The 20,825-nt window shown below is 36.8% G+C and overlaps 1 protein-coding gene across 1 annotated transcript in view; it reads left to right on the top strand.

The window, feature by feature from the left end:
- The window catches only part of LOC132160089 (E3 ubiquitin-protein ligase RNF123-like), a 122,026-nt gene that overhangs the window by 30,162 nt on the left and 71,039 nt on the right, over nucleotides 1-20,825 (top strand). The window contains exons 32-35 of the mRNA XM_059569800.1: nucleotides 10,428-10,567; nucleotides 14,049-14,237; nucleotides 16,917-16,992; nucleotides 18,522-18,606. Coding sequence (XP_059425783.1) covers nucleotides 10,428-10,567; nucleotides 14,049-14,237; nucleotides 16,917-16,992; nucleotides 18,522-18,606 — 490 coding nt within the window. The remainder of the gene's footprint in view (nucleotides 1-10,427; nucleotides 10,568-14,048; nucleotides 14,238-16,916; nucleotides 16,993-18,521; nucleotides 18,607-20,825) is intronic.

Here is a 20,825-nt window from a genome sequence, read left to right as displayed (position 1 = left end):
GAGTGTCTTTTCTGAATAAATAAATAAATAATAGTAAAAAGAGTAGTTCAACCCTTCAACAGCAAAAGATTATGAAATTTACTCACCCTTATCTCATTTCTAACCGTTCTTTTATGGAACACAAAATAAGTCATTTTAAAGACTGTTGGTAACAAAGCTGTTTTGGTTACAGATGACTTTCATTTTATGAACAAAAATACTGCGATTATTTCTCGAGTTATCTTCTCTTATGTTCTATATTTATGTTAGGCCATTTTAGGCTAAATGTTTATGTGTATTACGTTTTATGTTGAATCAAATAAAATATTTCTTTCTAAAGCTACAATTTGTAATGTCTACTTGATACTTTCTCATTTAACAAAAAATAGCTATAAATAATCTTTTGTGGGTATTTTCACAGTCTTATGTATTTTGCGATTAATTAATCAACACAACATATAATTAATTAGATCAAACATTTTAATCAACTGACATGCCTAATTTATTTATTTATTTAAATTAAACATGCAAATTATGAATATTTTTAAGTAAGACTTAAAATAAATAACATTTATTTACTACTACTACTCCTCCTCCTAATGATAATAATTACAGAGTTGCAGATTTAGCCTAAATGAAGCCAACACTCAGTAAAGGCTAGCTAGTGAGTGGCCAAATATCGGTTTGTAGTTATTGATACATTTATGTATTTATATTTTCACAAATAAGCATATAATTACAAAAATTAAAGAATCATAATATATATTTTCTCATAATGTTGGTAGCAGGTTTGAAAGATTAAGCTTCATGAATAACGTCCACACTGTTGTAATATTGACATTACACAATTATGTAATGATATGGACATTTATTTACTTCCTGTTGTGGTGTAAGGGTCCAAATGATGTCATCTCTGTCTGGGTAGCACTATTTCGGAATGTTCCATTTTTAACGGTTGGAAAATCATTCTTCAACAGAGTTGCTCTGAAATGCATTGAATACCATTTCAACAGATTATTTACCGAAACTGCATTTGAAACTGAGTGAACATCCGTTTGAAATCAAATCATGTTTGTTCTTTCTCCTGACCCTGGAATCTGCATCCTCACTGACGTTATTAAGAAGTCATGATCAATAATGTAGAACAGTGAGTACAGATGTTGTTTTACTAGAGTGGGTTTGACATCATCCCGTTCTTCTGTGCGACTGAAGAAAGTCCATGCTTCTAACTCATTAAAGTCGATCTTGATACTTTAAGAGACCATCCATTAAGTCAAACCAGAGATGTTTCCCCCGATCAGTTTACTCTAAAGCAATACACTTTGAATTGAATCACTCACAATTCACTGCCAGCCTATTTTTTTTTTCCTTCTTTTTTGAGTACAGTACATACAAGATCATCTCTGTGTATCGGGAACTTCCTGAGGGAAAACATGTGAACCGATATCTTGCAAGCTTAGGTTTCTTTTCATGGTCAATATGGACCGTTCACAACTGATTTTACTTCTATATTGTGACATAATTTAGATGGAAAACAGGATGTTCAGTAAGTAACAAACTTCAGGAGTTGATTTTATCAATCAGGAATTGATTGTCAATTTTCTTACCAGAAGAAAGGATTGTAGCCCTTAGTCAGGAGGCCAGTGCTTTGCTGGGAGGAATACATTGTAAAGTTGTCAGTTTGTGAAGGGACACTTGTCTTGACACTTCGGCTTGGCTTGTACGTGATGCATGATTTCCCTCCCTGGTCTGATGAGTCTTATCTTAATGCTAATTCCATCTCTTTTTTTTTTTCCCCCACTCTCATTTGCATGACGTCCAGGGGATTTGTCAGTTGCTAGTTTTCAAAGTAAGTTTCATTCCCATTTGGTATTTTTCACCTTTGGTTGGCCCTTATTAAACACTTTCCTAGTTCCTGGTCTGCTCCGTTTGAGCCTAAATGACTGGCGTTAGGGCTGGACGATTATGGCCTAAAATCAAAACCTCGGTTAATTGAACATTTTACCTCGATTACTGTTAATGAACGATTATTTTGTTTGTTTTTTTTGTTTTTTTTCTCATAATTCACTGACAAGGTTTGTACTGTAAATATGATTGACTATTAAAGGTGAGACATTTTTTCCTATTGAAAGAGCGATCTGACATCATAGCTCACTATCAGCAGTTATTTTATCTATGTTTGTATCATTTCTTACAGATTATTGCTCGGTGTAAGAGATAAATAAAGATCAGATAAAGATAAATTAGGACAGTAGTACGAGTGATTGCATATGTGAATTAGTCATACCCTCTATAATTGTGAAGCTGTGGGTTGTAAATAGCCTAGTTCCTTCAAAAGTAGAAAAATATGCTACAACCCGAATTCCGGAAAAGTTGGGACGTTTTTTAAATTTTAATAAAATGAAAACTAAAGGAATTTCAAATCACATGAGCCAATATTTTATTCACAATAGAACATAGATAACGTAGCAAATGTTTAAACTAGGGCTGCAACTAACGATTATTTTGATAATCGATTAATCTGTCAATTATTTTTACGATTAATCGATTAATCGGTTTATGTACTTATATTTTAGTTTTTTTCCATTTTTCCCCCGAAGTAAATTATTAATAAATGGTCTTTATCCTTCAGCATAGATTTTTAAGAGATTTTAACCATTTTGCACTGTCATATCCTCATCAAAAATATACCTGGAGTTGTTTTATTGTGTTAGTAATCCTTTGTCGAACTCTTCTGCAATCAGAACACTGACCCATACTCTAGCAAATTTCACAAGGAGATTTCAAATAATGTTTTCACCATGGCAGTCCTTAGAGCTCCTAAAGAAGTTTAACATCCCGAACGAAGCTTATTAAGGAATCTTTCAGAACATATTTTCACGAAGAATAAGGATAAAACAGAATAAAATTGCAGTGCATTGTATTTTATTATTTACTGGGAAACAGCTTTATAGCTTTTGCTGTGAAATTGTAAACAATCCTTCGAATAAAGTGCTAATGGCATGAAACCTGAATGGAACTCACAATTTAAAGTAAAATCCATCAGAAGGTTGTCCAGAAAAAAAAATTGGACACACACAAAAAACCTGCTGTGTGAAAAAGAGCAGTGAATACTTAGAAAAAAAGTGCATTTCAAATATCTTTAAACATTTACCCCTCTCATTCAGTCATAATTAGGCTGCACGACTGAATTTTGAACTGGTAAACGACAAACTGATCACAGAACATGTTTGTAAAGCTTTAAATGTTAACTGTTAAAAAGCAATGTTATCAGCTTTTACGACTAAACATTTGCAAACAACATTGTACTGGAGAATCTGCACAAATAAAAGTATTAGGGGCCGTTCACATATCGTGCCTAAAAACGCGTGGAAAACGCTAGGCGCGCCGATTTCTCCTCCTTTCCAAAGCGCTCGTGCAGAAGCGCCCCTGAGGCGTCTGCCTTTGCTAAGCAACCATGACGTGCTCTCTCCTTGAAGACGCGGAAATTTCAGCAAAGGATAAATGGATTTGCAGCTCAAAAAATCGCTTGCAGTAGCTCTGCTACTAAATTTATTTCAAAATGGAAATCCATATACAACTATGATCAGCTGTTCCTTTCATCTTGACTGAGCTTTTAACGTTGTTACGGGAAAGGATGAAGCTGATTGGTTAGTTCTTGTCACATGACCCGCGATGCGCTTGCAGCATTCTGAAAAGTTGAGATGTTTTTAACTCGATGCGGTGCGGTGTTGGAAATAATGAACTTGAGCGCGCAAAAGACGCGATATGTGAACGTCCCCTCAAACAGTTCAGTAGTGCAGAGTTTACAGGTTACTCTTCTTTTTTGAAGGCTCAAAGTAAAGTACTCCCAGTCTCCCACATCCCGCTAAATGCTGCAGAGACGCTGTTCGGGAAGCACGTGACATAAAACGAGGCCAGCTATTGGCTATTCGCTACTTCTCCTGCTGTACTGGCTGAGTAAAACCTCCGGTGGCTCATTACTGCCACACTTTGGTCACCGCAGATTTGAAATATGCACGAAATGAGCCGCTTACGGCAAATAAAAGTTATTTAGCAACGAATCGATGACTAAATTAGTTGACAACTATTTTAATAATCGATTTTTATCGATTAAATCGATTCGTTGTTTCAGCTCTAGTTTAAACTGAGAAATTTTACACTTTTATCCACTTAATTAGCTCATTTAAAATTTAATGCCTGCTACAGGTCTCAAAAAAGTTGGCACGGGACAACAAATGTCTAAAAAAGCAAGCAGTTTTGAAAAGATTCAGCTGGGAGAACATCTAGTGATTAATTAAGTTAATTGATATCAGGTCTGTAACATGATTAGCTATAAAAGCTTTGTCTTAGAGAAGCAGAGTCTCTCAGAAGTAAAGATGGGCAGAGGCTCTCCAATCTGTGAAAGACTGCGTAAAAAAATTGTGGAAAACTTTAAAAACAATGTTCCTCAACGTCAAATTTCAAAGGCTTTGCAAATCTCATCATCTACAGTGCATAACATCATCAAAAGATTCAGAGAAACTGGAGAAATCTCTGTGCGTAAGGGACAAGGCCGGAGACCTTTATTGGATGCCTGTGGTCTTCGGGCTCTCAGACGACACTGCATCACTCATCGGCATGATTGTGTCAATGACATTACTAAATGGGCCCAGGAATACTTTCAGAAACCACTGTCGGTAAACACAATCCGCCGTGCCATCAGCAGATGCCAACTAAAGCTCTATCATGCAAAAAGGAAGCCATATGTGAACATGGTCCAGAAGCGCCGTCGTGTCCTGTGGGCCAAGGCTCATTTAAAATGGACTATTTCAAAGTGGAATAGTGTTTTATGGTCAGACGAGTCCAAATTTTACATTCTTGTTGGAAATCACGGACGCCGTGTCCTCCGGGCTAAAGAGGAGGCAGACCTTCCAGCATGTTATCAGCGTTCAGTTCAAAAGCCAGCATCTCTGATGGTATGGGGGTGCATAAGTGCATACGGTATGGGCAGCTTGCATGTTTTGGAAGGCTCTGTGAATGCTGAAAGGTATATAAAGGTTTTAGAGCAACATATGCTTCCCTCCAAACAACGTCTATTTCAGGGAAGGCCTTGTTTATTTCAGCAGGACAATGCAAAACCACATACTGCAGCTATAACAACAGCATGGCTTCGTCGTAGAAGAGTCCGGGTGCTAACCTGGCCTGCCTGCAGTCCAGATCTTTCACCTATAGATAACATTTGGCGCATCATTAAACGAAAAATACGTCAAAGACGACCACGAACTCTTCAGCAGCTGGAAATCTATATAAGGCAAGAATGGGACCAAATTCCAACAGCAAAACTCCAGCAACTCATAGCCTCAATGCCCAGACGTCTTCAAACTGTTTTGAAAAGAAAAGGAGATGCTACACCATGGTAAACATGCCCCGTCCCAACTATTTTGAGACCTGTAGCAGAAATCAAAATTGAAATGAGCTCATTTTGTGCATAAAATTGTAAACTTTCTCAGTTTAAACATTTGCTATGTTATCAGGGACGGACTGGGACTAAAAATCAGCCCTGGACTTTGACTAGGCCCGGCCCAAAGCAATCGGCGCGCGTAAACTCGACAACAACAACAATAACGCCTGGCATGAGTGTCACAAGACTTTAATTGTGGCTCATGATACCATACCATCCAAATTATAGCAATAGCACTGATGTTGACTAGATGTTGAGCTGGAGTGGGTGTCCTTCTCTGCTCTTGGTCTAAGCTCAACATGAATAAACAACGACGGAATGGATTTTTTTTTTTTAAACAGGTTTTATTCCAAGATAGCATGGAATAGTTTATATAATATGCTGTTATAACAACATATTATACAATATATTCCATGCTGTCTTAAAAAAATGTACTACTTAATAATCTTAATTTATGTAGTAATTAATTAATCTTACTGCACATAATAATACCACATCTAAATGAAAATACACCATTACAAATGTAACTTCTGTATTCAAAATCTTCAAAGTTTGTAAGCATTAACTGTAATGTTACCAACATTTTTAAAAGTAAAAGCACAACATATTTCTTAATATTAGCTACTGCATGTGACATTTTACAGCTTAAATGTTGAAGTTTAGCTGTTTTAACTACTGTAATCATTAAAAATGTAGCAACCTGAAATATCACTTCCTAACATCATCCCTAGCAAGTAACACTCTTTCTCCTCTCATGTTCCATACTTGGATCTAGATCTGCCTGTGGAACCAGCTCATCTTTCTGTCCCTCATCATCATCACTGGTGGCATGTTGCTTCATAGCTGTCTGGCTCCCTTCACTGCTGCTAATATTTAACTGCGAGGTGCTGCTGCAGGAAAATATTGCTATATATTTCAGTTAGTTTGGGAAATTTAGCGGCTTCAGTATCTAAATTCCGCTTTTTTTTTTTCTCTCGCCTTCTCAGCCCCACCCTTTTCTTTCCGTTTTTTTACCCGCGACCGCGTTATGCATACTGTTTGTTTGTTTCTATGCTTCTTCTATCTAACGTTAACGTCTTTGCTGTTCATTTCTTCCTACTCTTCCACTTCTTATTCTTCTTACTTGGCGGCCACGGCCAGTGCAGCTGGCATCCAACTTAAAGGTGCATTGCTGCATTGCAGCGGGGGGGAAAAAAACAGGTGATGACTGCACGCGTGGCGGGTGGTGGGCCGGCCGTCCTGGAGTATCGGCCGTTCTGTGATTCTCCAGATCACACAGATGGCCAGTCCGCCCCTGTATGTTATCTATGTTCTATTGTGAATAAAATATTGGCTCATGTGATTTGAAAGTCTTTTAGTTTTCATTTTATTAAAATTTAAAAAACGTCCCAACTTTTCCGGAATTCGGGTTGTATAATAAGTTTTGAGATTCAAAGTTACTTTAGTGATAAATCACAGGACAGTGCTGACAACTAGTTTCTGGGTTCCTCTGTGCGCGCAATCTTCACAGCTACTGTTTATATGAGTGTTCCTGCCACAATGCAGCTGTGCGAACTAGGGCTGTCAAAATGGCTGAAAAACGAAATTCGAATTTGCAATTAAATATTATCCAAATTCAAATTATATTCGAATTTAAAATGCATAATTTTAGTTAGGGTGAAGAAAAGCTTTTGGCTTCTCTTCTGAGGCCACAAGAGGGCACATTTTGCAAAATATTACTAATGCACGTTTATTCAAACCATAAGAAAATATGACTGTGAAAAAGTGTATAATATTTAAAAATGTTTATAAACCAGTTATAATTAAGTAGCTTAAATAACTATAAACAAAACAGCACCATGTGTGCATGTATAGTTTAATTCAAGGGGTGAAAGCCAATAACAGAGTGCATTTTTTCATTAAAACATGAGATGCAGATGGGGAAAACCCACCATAAAGTCTCAAGAAATGTTTTTGAAAAAAACTGAACCCACCTTAATTTTACATGGCTTTCTAAACATGCGGCTGTATTGTGTGAGACCAGAGGTGAGACGCGAGTGCAAGGGTAATAGAAGACGTCCCTCTCTAGAAAATGCGTGGAATATGCGTTCTGTGTGAATGGCTTGGTTTCAGTTTTGACGTGAAGAAGATCTTCTCCACATTCTCTTTTTCCGCAATATTTTGAATGAACATCGCAGAAGCACTGCATCTAGTTGCTTCAACTGTAAACGTTAACAAAAACATTATAATGCAATGACACTTTTATATTGTCATCGCATCTCATGCGCCACTGATAAAGGCCAAAGTATAATTTGACCATCCCCATCCGCATCCGCGCACCATCCGCATTATGTAATTTTCGTCATCAAGAAGGGCTCGCGGACAGCCGCGCATCAGTCCACGCGGTCTCAAAAAGTGCCTGCACGCAGACGGGGTGCGCGGCTGTCAACAGTGCATGCATGAGGTGAATGATGACAGAAATGGTACTGCTCGTCGAGCTCGTCCGCCTTATGAAAGCTGTGCGGATGAAGCTGTGTAAGACGGAACAGAACACGGAATGTGAAGTATACCAGATGCGGGCCTTAAAGCTGCCTCCTTAACGGACACCTACAATTCGAATGCAACATTTTTGCATTCGAATGTTTATTTTTTTTTTCTTCTAGAAATATTCTTAATTCTATTTTTTTTGACAGCCCTAGCGCGACCATGGTAGCTCGATATGATAATACACATCCGATCATCTAATCGCTTGAATGTCCAAACAAATACAACTGACAAAGTTTAGTGAAGACACAAGGCCATCACTATGTGTTGAACCAGCGTTCACCTCCATGTTTTGCTTTAATGCCACTGACTGGACGGGGCAGAGTCATGTGGCTACACACGCGCTAGTATGCTTTTAAGTGGGAAGTATTAACAGGATTAAAAAACCGAAATAACCGACATGGGAAAATTACGTCGGTTAGAGGTTATTAATTTCGGTTTCGATTACTTTTCGATTAATCGTCCAGCCCTAACTGGCGTGACGGTAAATTGGGCTCATATCAGACTGATTTGCATTTAGGATTGTGTCAGCATGACCATTTACCCACTTTTAAAATTAGTAATAGTGCTGTAGTGTACCATTCAGTTTTTGCTCCTTTAGTTCCTTCTAGCCATGTCTTGTCCTTGCCAGTAGTTTGTTGTTGTTTGTTCTCTTCAGTAATTGTGCCAATTAACATGTGATTAATGTGTCACCTCTGTGTCCTACTCTAGATTATTAGTTAATTATGCTACTCAAATGTTGGCTGCAGTCCAAATTCAGATATTCATCAGAATCAACATTTTGTAAAACCTGGTAATACTTAAGATGTCCTACCAATATCTATCATGGTACAGTTTCCACTGAAATAAAATGGTTAACTAGTTGACTCTGTGATCCGGTTGGAGTAGTTCTCTGGTGGGAAGATTGCTGGTGAATAACAAACTAAACCAAAGGTTCTGCTTTCCTGACTCCAACATTGATCAAACTAGTTCATGTGTGTTTGATTTAGGGTTGGAGTTAAACTTTCCAGGAAAGTGGAAAGACCGTTGAAGACCGTTGAGTTGAGTTGTGTTCCTCAGCCAAAGCTATCATTTCAGAAGACTTGTAGCACACAAGTCGACTACTTTAATGCTAGTTCTTGATCTTTTTTAAAGCCTAAATCTTCCAGTCCACAATTGTTATTTGCATGGAAAAGAGCGACCATGATATTCTGCGAAATTTGATCCTTTTCTCTGTCTTGGAAGAAAAAAGCAATGCAGGTTTAGATTGACGTGAAGGTGAATTAATCTTCTAAAGGGGTGTTCCTATCCATTTTATTTATCGGATCCTACCTTAAAGCAATTTAAAAGGGAATTGACTCTGCAGTAACAGAGTGATTGCTTGCCTCTCAACGCCTGGAGTTCTGAAATAGTTGCCTGCTACTTGGTCTCTCTTATGGCTTTCTGTTCTATGTTTATTCCTCGCTTATTGCCACCAACCCTTATTTTCCAAGCTGCCACTCACACGGACTTCATCTAATTAAACATAAAGGTTTGCATCTCTATCAGAGACCTGCACCTCAGTGTCTAATGACTAGCTTTATTTAGCTAGGCTTTATTGCCATTGCTTTCTCTTGGTTCTAACACTCCAAGGCTTTTAGAGTGTTTGCGATCACTGTGCTTTTCCAGATAAGGTATTAAATTACCCAGTGTCCTCTTTGTGTGCATGTAATGAGAGAGAGTGCTCTTTCTGTGTTCTCCAGACCTGGTCAGATAACACTAATAGAACGGCTAGGGGACGGGGGTTGGTTGGTTGGTTTCCCATCAGCCCTATGTTTTGTTGTTTCATTATTTTGTTATTTTACGTCGTCATTCTGTTCGCACGCAATGTTCAGATCTGAGTGTTTTCCCTCTCATACGTCAATGAGTAGAACAAGTATTTTCGTAGCTTCATAACATTACGGTTGAACCACTGATGTCACATGGACTATTTTAATGATGTCCTTACTATCTTTCTGTGCTTCAAACGTGCCAGTTGTGATGTTGTTTATGCAGGGTCAGAGAGCTCTCAGATTTCATCAAAAATCAAAGATAAATTAAGGTATAATAGGAACGACATGAGGGTGAGTAATTAATGACAGACTTTTCATTTTTTGTGTGAACTATCTCCTTTCAGTTCAACCTCGTTCTCCTCAGGGCACTTGATTCCCCTTTTTTATATTTGCAAATCATTTTGAATGAACACCTCATCAGGCTCGTCTTTATCTGTCTCTGCTCAGCCTGCCACGTGATGTAAGTGATGTCTGGTTTTTTAACTTACCAAGAATCAGACTTGAAGCACTTTAAATCCTAAACTATAGGAAAGGTTGGTTTGAGCAGTGTGTGTAGATTGATCTTATTCAGAGACACACAGGCATAACCTTAGTTTGCTATTGAAAAAAGCAGACTTTGACTATTGTAATTGTTGTTATACTCATGATTTAAAAATCATAGACTTGCTGAATGAATGTGCTTTTCTCTACAGAGCCCTGTCCATCACTGTTGCTGCAGAGACATATGGCTGAACTCCTTAGTCAAGACAAAGACATGGCTGCCAGTTTCCTCAACAGCGTCTTAAACCAGCTCAACTGGGCCTTCTCTGAATTCATCGGCATGATACAGGAGGTAAGAAGCAGTAAGTCTCACCTCAAAATCAGCTTCAACACACTGAGGCAAACAGGTTTTCATTTGACCAAAACTTGAATCTCTGCTCCACTGATCAGCCCTGTAACACTGTAGCTTTCCACTAACTCAATCAGAGCCTGAGAGTTATTCATTATGACTGTGTAATCACGACTGCCACTTGATATTTGAACGGAATTAACAACATCTTGCTTTTTCAGTGTAAAATGAATCTTTGCATAGTTCAAGTTACTTAGTCTTTGAAATATTCATCATTAGATGTGTTTGATTGTTTCGATAAGAAGTGCCTAATAACTAGACTTCTGCAAATTTTGAACAAATGGGAGTGGTGCTTGCCAATTCACTTTTCTTGGGTGTTCTAAATGGCTAGAAGTGTGGTTGTTAGAACTGTGTAGGTGGTTCTTATGGTGTTCCAGGGTGATACTGGAGTGTTGCTAGGCAGTTATATGAGTATTCTAGGTGGTTGCTAAGGCATTGTTAAGGTGTTCTGACTGGTTATTGGTGTGTTGAATGGAGGTGGAGATTTAAAAAAAAAAAGAGTTTCTACTTTAAGATGTTAAGTGCCTGTTAGATTGTTTTTGATTACTGGATGGTTTCTAGGGTGCTGTTAGGCAATTATTTTTAAGTAAGTAAAAATTATACAATTAAAGTGATAGTATGCCTTTCATCAACAAAACTGTATCTTTCACGTTCATAGCGAAAACACAGACACAGCATGCTTTTGATTTATGTATAATGAAATCCTAAAACGTACCATAACTTGAAACTAGTGCTGTGAAAATTAGCACGTTAACGAATGCGATTAAAATTGCCATTCACTTTAATCGCTTTTAAAATATTTAACACAGTTAATACAGGGGCGGAGCTAGGGTTCACTCACTCGCAACTTCTGCTTCTGTCTGTGAGTGAGTTTTTTTTTAGATGCAGAACGTCTTTACAAGCACATCAAACAGGAGACTTTTCAGAAGCGTACTTGACTTAATCTCAGCGCTAGTCAAATGAGCGCGGAAACAGTACATATGACGAGGAGCTTCAGTAGAACAACATATGTCAGTCATTTATTATACCACCATCGATTAAATTGGGTTTATGTGAAGATTTTATGTTAAAGATTGTTATTTTTTGAAAGTTTAATACATGTTAAAATGAATAGCCCTCATTTATAGACTTAATGTAATGTTGATGGCTATAATCAGTTTCCAATTTCCTAGAGACATCAGTATTGGTATCAGTGATACTCACTAAACAAATATATAAAAAAAAAAAAATCCACTGATGTCTGTTCATTAATTTGGAGATTGCATGTGAAGTTATTGCAATTTTCAATTCAATTCAAGTTTAATTTATTCATATTGTTTATTGTATAGCGCTTTTTACGATACAAATCATTGGAAAGCAACTTTACAGAGAATTGAGTTTCTACAATATTTAGTAGTAGCTTATTAGTGGTGACTGTCCTTTTATGTGCATTTGACAGAAAAAAAACAATATAAAAGTGTATTTAAATACTTTAATGTTAAGTAAGTTTAATCGCGATTTAATTTCAGCAAAAAACGTGCAATTAATTAGTTAAAAAGTTTCAATTGTCTGCTCTACTTTCTTTTGCTGCCTTTCAAGCACTGGCCTTTCCTTTAGTTTACTTTGTGCTCAGTTCACCCTGTTATCAACCTCATTCAGCCGCAGACTAATTTGATAATTTGGACACCATGGAAACAACCTTTTGGGAAGAGTAGCGCACCCGCCCCTCCCGTGGTAGGGTCATTACTAAACTCAGGCTTTGGAGTCTCAGGGGAAGATACAGAAGAAAGAAAAACCCGCCTGGTGTATAATGGCGGGAAATTAAACCTCAGACGTAAAAGCACTTTCTCGCTAGGCTTTCTCCTCTACTTTTAAATCAATGTCTTTCAGGAGAGCCGAGGCGCTGAAATTCTGCTCATTGCAGATTGGACTTTGATTCGTATGCTACTTTGCCTGGAGGTTTGGCTGGCTCTTAGGAGCGCCTTTCATCTGTGATGATCCAGGAATTAGGAAGGCACTGGTCTCCAGGGCAGTTTTTGATGTGTTTACGGCCTCAGTTTACGTGAGCACTACATTTAAATGAAGTGTAGCTGTAGAAAAGACTGATGAGAATGTCTAAGCATCAAGACTCTGAATAAAAGTGCACTAAATACAAATGTTTTGTACCTAAAGAACTGAATGGTAATTTTTTATTTTTGCTATTAGGCTTGGTGATAAAATGGTATCGGTATTTATCGACGGTTCATCTTCATCATTGATTACGGTAGAAAAAAATCCACAGTATAGCGCACAGTAGTTCACCTAAAAACGTAATAAATAAAGAGCATGCTATTAGTGACCATCAGAGAGCCTACAAGTTGTGGGATCAGAACACACGAAGGCTGAGATGAGTGCCTCGTCTGCTTGCGATGAGGAGATTGTGATTAAAAAGGAATTTATTCAAATCTAAAATATGAAATTTGTATTCAAATTTTCTGTGCTCTTATCAAAATGATGATGATGCGAGTCTTTGTTGCGTTTTAATGTTTTTGTTCGTTTATCCAGTTGAAGCCATGAGATGCGCCACTGCTGCGTTTTATCATTTAAAGTATTAGAGGAACATCGAAGCTCAGTGTGGAGATGATCTTTGTTAGGTTAAAACCAAAATGCATGTTGTGCAAATTTTCGAGACCGGCAAATTACTCGTATCGGTAAAAACCTGTAAGACCTTGTTCATCTTCAGAACACAAATGATATCTGATATTTTTTATGAAATCCTTGCATAGACAGCAACACAAATGCAATGTTCCCAGGTCCAGAAACGTAGTAAGGTCATCTGTAAAATAGACCATGTGACAACAGGGGTTTAACCGTAATTTTATGAAACTACAAGAATACTTTTTGTGCGAGGGGAAAAAATAAATAAATAAAAAAAACATAAAATAACGACTTTATTCTACAATTCTCCTCGTCCCGTCACCGGAGACTTTCACGGCCCATGTGCTTGCTTCCACTTCATGTAAACAATGCATACACATGGCGCTAATATTTATGTTAACACCCACATGCATACAGTGCAGTGCGTACAGTGGTTAAAGTTAAACTTTTTTTTTTTTTTTTTAGCTAGATTGCTCAACCCTACTTGTTATGCAATTGCTGAGTCATTCTGAGTGGTTCTTGGCACGTTTCGATAGTTATTAGGGTGTTCTGGGTGCTTTCAGGTTGGTTGCTGTATTGGTTGCCATTCTGGGTCCTTTGCCTAATTCATAAAAGCCCATGAGTTTACATTTAATCTATTGCTGTTACTCTAATATGAATATGAATAATTTGACTGTCATTGGGTCTTATTTTACCTCATTCCGTGCAACAAGACATACAGCCTTGTATCAGCAGTTGCATAATATCTTTTTTGACTTCCCTCTATCTCCAATATGGTCTCTTCATGTCTTCATTTCTTTCCCATCAGATCCAACAGGCAGCTGAGCGTCCTGAGAGGAATTTTGTGGACACGCGGCAGTTAAAAGTGTGCGCGACATGTTTTGACCTGTCTGTCAGTCTGTTACGGGTCCTGGAGATGACCATCACTCTAGTGCCAGAAATATTCCTGGACTGGACCCGCCCCTCGGCCGAGCTGCTGCTGCGCCGATTGGCTCAGGTGAGCGTGATTGACAGCTGGGATGTGTTCCGAAACTGTTGTTCTAAAACTTTCAAAACTTCCCAGTGCAAAGTGAATAAAATGAAATGTATTGTATGCTCACCATTTAACATTTTACAAAAGCAGTTTAGAAGAGTTAATGATCCTGTTTGAAGCTATTTTCTATTAAACATTTCTGTTTATTTTCTCAGACTCTTGCAGTGCACAGCTCTCTCACTTTTTCAAAACCTAAATTATTAACAACACTGAGAAAATGGATGAAACTTCTTCAAAAAAGGGTCATTAATATGAAAAAACTAATCTCATCTTTTGAAATAAGAGGACAGTGTAGTATGTAGACATAAAAATATATGTCAGAACCTTCCTTTACAGTCTTCCTTTACGTTCCATTGGTTTTATTATTTGGTTTTGTTTGTTTAATAAATTAAAGCTACTTTTGAAAATTTTTGCAGTGTACATTTATCCTTTTAGTGAATTGGGGACTATAGAAATAGACATTGTGTGAAAAACGAGGCTATCGATGGGCACAATTCATTCTTTGTGAATCCCCCCCAAAAATGTTATTGAATTGGAGAATATAGCCAATTTATCACATCTTAGCAGCACAACGAATCTGTACTGGATGGAAGCTAATGGTTGGGGTTTATTGATCCATACATGAAGTCATTTTGTCCAACCATAAAAGTTCTTACAAGTGTGATTGTGGCCATTACTAGAAAAAAAGGATGAAAGCCATTTGATGATTTTCAACTTTATATGCTTTTATCTTTTTATTTCTTATGAGTGTTTTTTTTATGGATGATGCATGTAGTGCTTTCCACAAATGGGGTACACCTAAGTCTCCCATCACTTAAAACAATTAAATGCACAAATCTCATATTATTTATGTATTCCTTTTTTTTCTGACACTGACTAATCTTTCATTTATAGGAAATATAACTTTATCAATAAATAAAATGTAACATTGGGAGCAAAATTAGCTAGATACTATTGACTGGCGGTTGTTTTTAAGGTTAAATCTGCAATTTTTTTCAACACCGTTCTGGCATATTTTCTCCCTAAATTTAATTGAATATTGTAATTGAATATCTAATAATAAAAAAGACAAGCGATGTAGGTATGTAAAACAGATTATATTGTTTATTTAAATTTAGTCCAAAACAGATATTATAATTGTACAAAGACAAATGATTATAGGTTTATTTTGACTGTTCAGATTCAGCAAAATTTGCAGTTTAATCAACCCTGTTACCCATTTTTATGTAGCATTTTTTTAAATATTTGTTTTTATTTTGATTTATATATTTCAATCTTACTGCAAAGAAATAATGAAATTGCAAAAACATAAGGGTTTTAAACTGTATTCATTAATATGCACGTTGGTAACAGGATTGAAAAAAAGCATATCATATAAAAATAATTCCTTTTAGTAATTATCCTTGTGTCCTGAAGTTATTTATCATTTAACTTTTTGCTATTTTCGAAAGGTTACGTAGCTCCTTTTTTCATTTTCAGAAGCTATTTTGCACTCTATTCACGGAGAGTGCCATGCAAATGAGGAGCGGATAGGCTCCTGCATGTTTTCAAGGCCTCAATTACGGAGGAGAAGGCTTTGAAAATGTGTTTTGTGGTGGGTTTTTCTCACAGTGTTTACGTGGGCTCTGTTCCCAGCAGAGCGTTCATTCACCTGCGGCTTGTAATCAGGCTTTAACTGAAACACACCTGTGAGCACAGCACGACTCCACACGTCCTCCTTGAGGAGCAGAACCTACACCTCATGCATAATTATCTATTTACATTTAGTCCCGTCCCTGTAGGATTTATCCTATCTTTGAATACGATTACATGCGACTCAATATAGTAAGCGGCTATAATTGGCACCTGACAGCTTGGTACCTCTGCATTAAATTCCCGGGTGCATGATGCTGAGTCCAAGTGACATGATAAAGGAGCGATGGTAATAATTATTGCGGTATGGCCACTTTGATTTTTGACCAGATGCGTTTGATTTGCTCATTGAAACCTTTTCAGACCGAAGCAGGTTACATCTGTTCATGTTAACCCCCCCCCCCCCCCAAAAAAAAACAAAACAAAAAAACGATTTCAGTGATTTTTCATATACTTAACCCTCATCTCGTACCTATATGCATTTATTTTTTTTTTATTTTTTTTCAAAATAAGATTTTTTTTTTCTTCCATACAGTAAAAAGTCAGTGGGTCTATTGTTCTGTTATTTTGGACCCCTTTGACTTTTTTTATAAAGACATTCTTCAAATATCTTATTTTGTCTTAAGTTTTTTAATATAGGGTGCTTTGCCTATTATTATTATTATTATAGTTTTTTTTAAATAATGTTACATTTTTATGTTTTTTCTTTTGCTTTGCATACATTTTGTGTTTTTTTTTGTGTGTGTGTTTTTGCATTGCTTTGTTTTGGTTTGGTTCATTTGCGATTGCGGTTATGTTTTTGTTTTGTGTTTTGCGTTGTTGTTTCTGCCCTGTTTTGTGTTTTCCTTTGCTTTGATTGTTTGTTTGCAATGTTTTTTTTGTCTTTCCTCTTGTTTGAGTTAACATTTCCTTTGATTTTAATATCATTTTCATCTCTGGTTTATGTTTTTTACTCTTATTTTTTTATACTAAGTTCAGGTTTGCCATTTGTATTTTATTGTCTATGTGTAGCTCCTGAACCAGGTGTTAAATCGAGTCACGGCAGAAAGAAACCTCTTTGACAGGGTGGTCAACTTGCGTCTCCCAGGTAATTCTCTTCAATTTCCTTCTTATGCAAAAATAATCTGAAATGAATGCAAATAGAAGCATTGAACATGAACTGCACGCTTTAGCACACACTTGAGGATGCACTTGAATGCAATTATATTTCTGAAGTGCTTGGTGTGCTGTGCTGAATTTAAACCTCTCAGGTATTTCGGTTCATCCTTGATCGTGTCCCCCGTGAGCTGAAACATGGTTTGTTGTAACCTAACATTAGACTTTTCACATGTGTCTTTTATAGCACCTCGTTTCATGTCCCAGAACAAATAAAAAGTAATTTGATATGAATTTTGTGACGTTCTTGACGCCTCTGAAACTCTTTCCAAAGTTTGGAAAGTCATGCTGTACACTCAGGGAACGATATGAGTAGAACAGATCAAAAGATTACACGGTGAGTTAGTATGAAAACGTAATCCAATTCAGAAGGATCAGGACAATTTTTCAGCCTTGACATTGCAGAACGATAGATATATTATGAATGAGGTTGGGTCATGTTGTTAGCCTGAACTTCACTCTTAGAAGGACACACAGAAAAGCCTGACTTCCAGTGCTTGTTAAAGTTGTTTTTAGGTGACATATAGTGACCCAGGTCTCTTTGGTCTCAGATTCTGTGACCTTCAGTTCCTCTCAAGTGGCTTCAGCAGATTTAGTTTATTCACCACTTGATGAGTTTATCAGACATATTCATTTTTTATTATTTTTTGGGGGGTTTTGATGGCACATCAGTGGAATTCAGAGCAAATTTGTTATGAAAGTATTATGGTGTCCTTGGAAAAAAGTCAAGCGAAGCAGCGTTAGTCAAACTTTGTAGTTCAAGCAGTACTCTTGCTGGAAATACACATTGACCTGTGCTTCAGAAAATGTCTTTATAGAAAGAAAATGATCCAAATCTGAAATCGGAAATCATTTTTTGGAGAGTAATTTTTTTCCTAACTAAATAACAAAATGAGGTCAGACCCTTATTTGACCAAAAAACTTTGTGTATAAATTTGTCAGAAATATATAACATTGGAATACTCTTTTTATAATTATTTATATTTCAAAAATATTTAAAATAATTGTAAACTTGTCAAAATAAAATGGAAAAATATGTTGTGTTGTTACATTATACAAATATAAATGTAATTAAACATCTTCTTTTCATGAATGTTTCTTATTTAGAGATTTATTATTAGTAGTAATAAAAACAATAGTAGTAACTATAGTCACACACACACACACACACACACACACACACACACACACACACACACACACACAATTTTATAAGTTAAATTGTGCATTGTATATTGTGTGTGTGTGTGTGTGTGTGTGTGTGTATATATATATATAATATTATTTATATACACACACACACACACACATAAATACAGTTTATTTATATTTTACTTACAGTCACAGTAGCTGTATATCATGTATTTTAAACAACAACATAAAAAAACAAAAAAAAACATGTATTTTTATCATAAAGTAAAAAGCCGAAAGTCATAATCTGACTGTTTGTTTTGTTGGTAGGTCTGGAGAGTGTGGATCACTACCCCATCCTGGTGGCTGTTACAGGGATATTGGTGCGCATTCTGGTCGACTCTGATAAACAAGGGTGAGTTTACGGCTCTGTGTTTCATTATTCTCCCCTCTATATAATGGGATTTCCACATTTCTGCGTGTTGCCGGGCTGAATTACTGACGCAGTCTGAGAAAATGTGCATTAAGTTAAATTACGATCATACGTCACAGCTCTGCGTCGTAGTTTCACACAAACCCAGCTTCGGTGTTCCTTGATTCTGTCTGGATGCGGTCAGCGGGACTCCTCGACTTCTGTTTCTGGTTCAAGAGGCATTTTCCTTTTCAAAGAGCACATTTGTTCTGAGGAAATGGGCACACGGCGGAGGTTTGTGTGTGTTGGCTTGAGTGCCGTGTGACTTTGGTCGGAGTTAATTGCATGCTCCGCTGCCCGAGGGGAGCCTGACAGCCGCTGCGTCCCTGTGGTGTGTCTGTGGGACGAGACGAGGGTCAGAGCAACGGGATCCAGAACAGAACCTGTCCTGTGGGGAGGGGAAATCGAATCACCAGCTCCTGATGAAAGAAATGAGACTTGTGAGAGAGCAAAGAAAGGACAAACAGGGTCTCCACAATTCATCACCAGCGCTCCAGCTCTCACGAGTGTTTTATTTTCATTTATTTGTTATTCTGTTTCTACTATAACTGTAGCTTTGTGGCAGTTTTGTTCTTACCGTTGTATTAGCCATTCAGTCTATATCATTTTTTTCAAGGTATTTACAAACGAAAAGGACTCTACCATGCAACATTAACTCTTTTAATCAGCAAGGACGCACATCAGAAGTGAACGAAAGCCATTAATAATGTTACAACTTCAAATAAATGCAGCAAATGAAGAATACAGAAAAAATGCATCATGGTTTCAAATATGAAAGTAACAGAATAAAGGGCAGTAGGGCCACTAATTTCTTGATTTGCTATGAACCTTAATTTGAAATGTTAGTGAATAATGTAATATCAATCTTAACCGATATTCAGGCAGTTTTTTTGCTGTTGCCCACAGCAACTGCACCAATTACCCAGAATGCTGTGGTGCTCTTATCTTCTGGGGATGGCCTAGCTTCTCTCCCCACATGCTGCCATAAGACCTGACCTTTCTCTTTGAATGTCACTGGGCTTCTTCTGCTTGTTTTATAAGGTCTTTTGATAAGGTCGCACTAAGCCATGGAGTTTGTCAGGTCACTTCTGTTTACAGGTGAACACCAGAGATCGTGTCTTGAGAAGATGACCTTTACGCACTTGAATAACACCTCGGGTAAAAGCTACTGTCCTCATTGCTTTGCATGTCTGTAGGTTTTCATTTGACTTGTTCTTGACTCGCTAATGGTTTGTTCTGACTTGAAAGCCAGACAGTTCCTCGATAATCCAGTTTGTTGGTAGATATCATATGTTCAGATATATAGCATTACAATCGGGATATTTTATGGTCTTTTAGATTGATTTAAGCAAGAAAACTAGGCTTGGGAGCAGTTGAGACGAATGAGGAATAAAAAATAAAAAAACACTTTGAATCATTTTAATGACTTACTTGTTTGGTTTTAATGCATTCACGAAACTCTTTAAAAAAGAACATTAACCAAAAATATTACTTTAGTTTGATGTATTTACAGTACATCAAATATTGTTTATTACCAGTTGTTTATTTATTTTTATTTGGACCAAATATTGTAAAATTACTTGCCTTTCTCAAACCTTGTTTTGTTGCTTTGTTTTTCATTTTGATTTGTTTGAGTGTTTTTATTTTTCTATGTATCATTTTGTTGCTTCCTTTGTTTGCTTGTTGTTGTTGTTGTTTTTTTCTTACTTTTTTGTTGTATTGTTTTGTTTTTGTTGCATTGTTTTTGTTTTGTTGCTCTACTTTTTTTTTTGTTTTGTTGCTTTTTGTTTTTAGTTGCATTGTTTTTTTGCTTAGTTGTTGTTTTGTGTGTGTAGCTTTTTGTTGCTTTTTGTTGGAATTAAGGACTGTTAAGAAATATATTCCTCATCTTTTCCATTTCTTGCTTTTTTTTCTTTTCTTTTTGCTTTTTGTTTAGTTTAGTTTTGTTACGCATCACAGAAAATGTCACGAAATCTGCATGTATAATAGTTACTAAAGTATAAGATGTTATGTGTAATTATTGGATATTATTTTATTTATTTATTTTATAACTAAAAATCTAAAGGGTAGATAATTGCCTCTGTAACACCTCTGCTATCATCAGATGGTAAATGGGGAGCAAACTGAACTGCTGCTAAATTTGGCATATAATGTCTGGCCCA

Source organism: Carassius carassius, chromosome 16 (genome assembly GCF_963082965.1).
Source record: "Carassius carassius chromosome 16, fCarCar2.1, whole genome shotgun sequence".
NCBI classification, from domain to species: Eukaryota; Metazoa; Chordata; class Actinopteri; order Cypriniformes; family Cyprinidae; genus Carassius; species Carassius carassius.
This window is presented reverse-complemented; position numbering and strand designations above follow the sequence as displayed.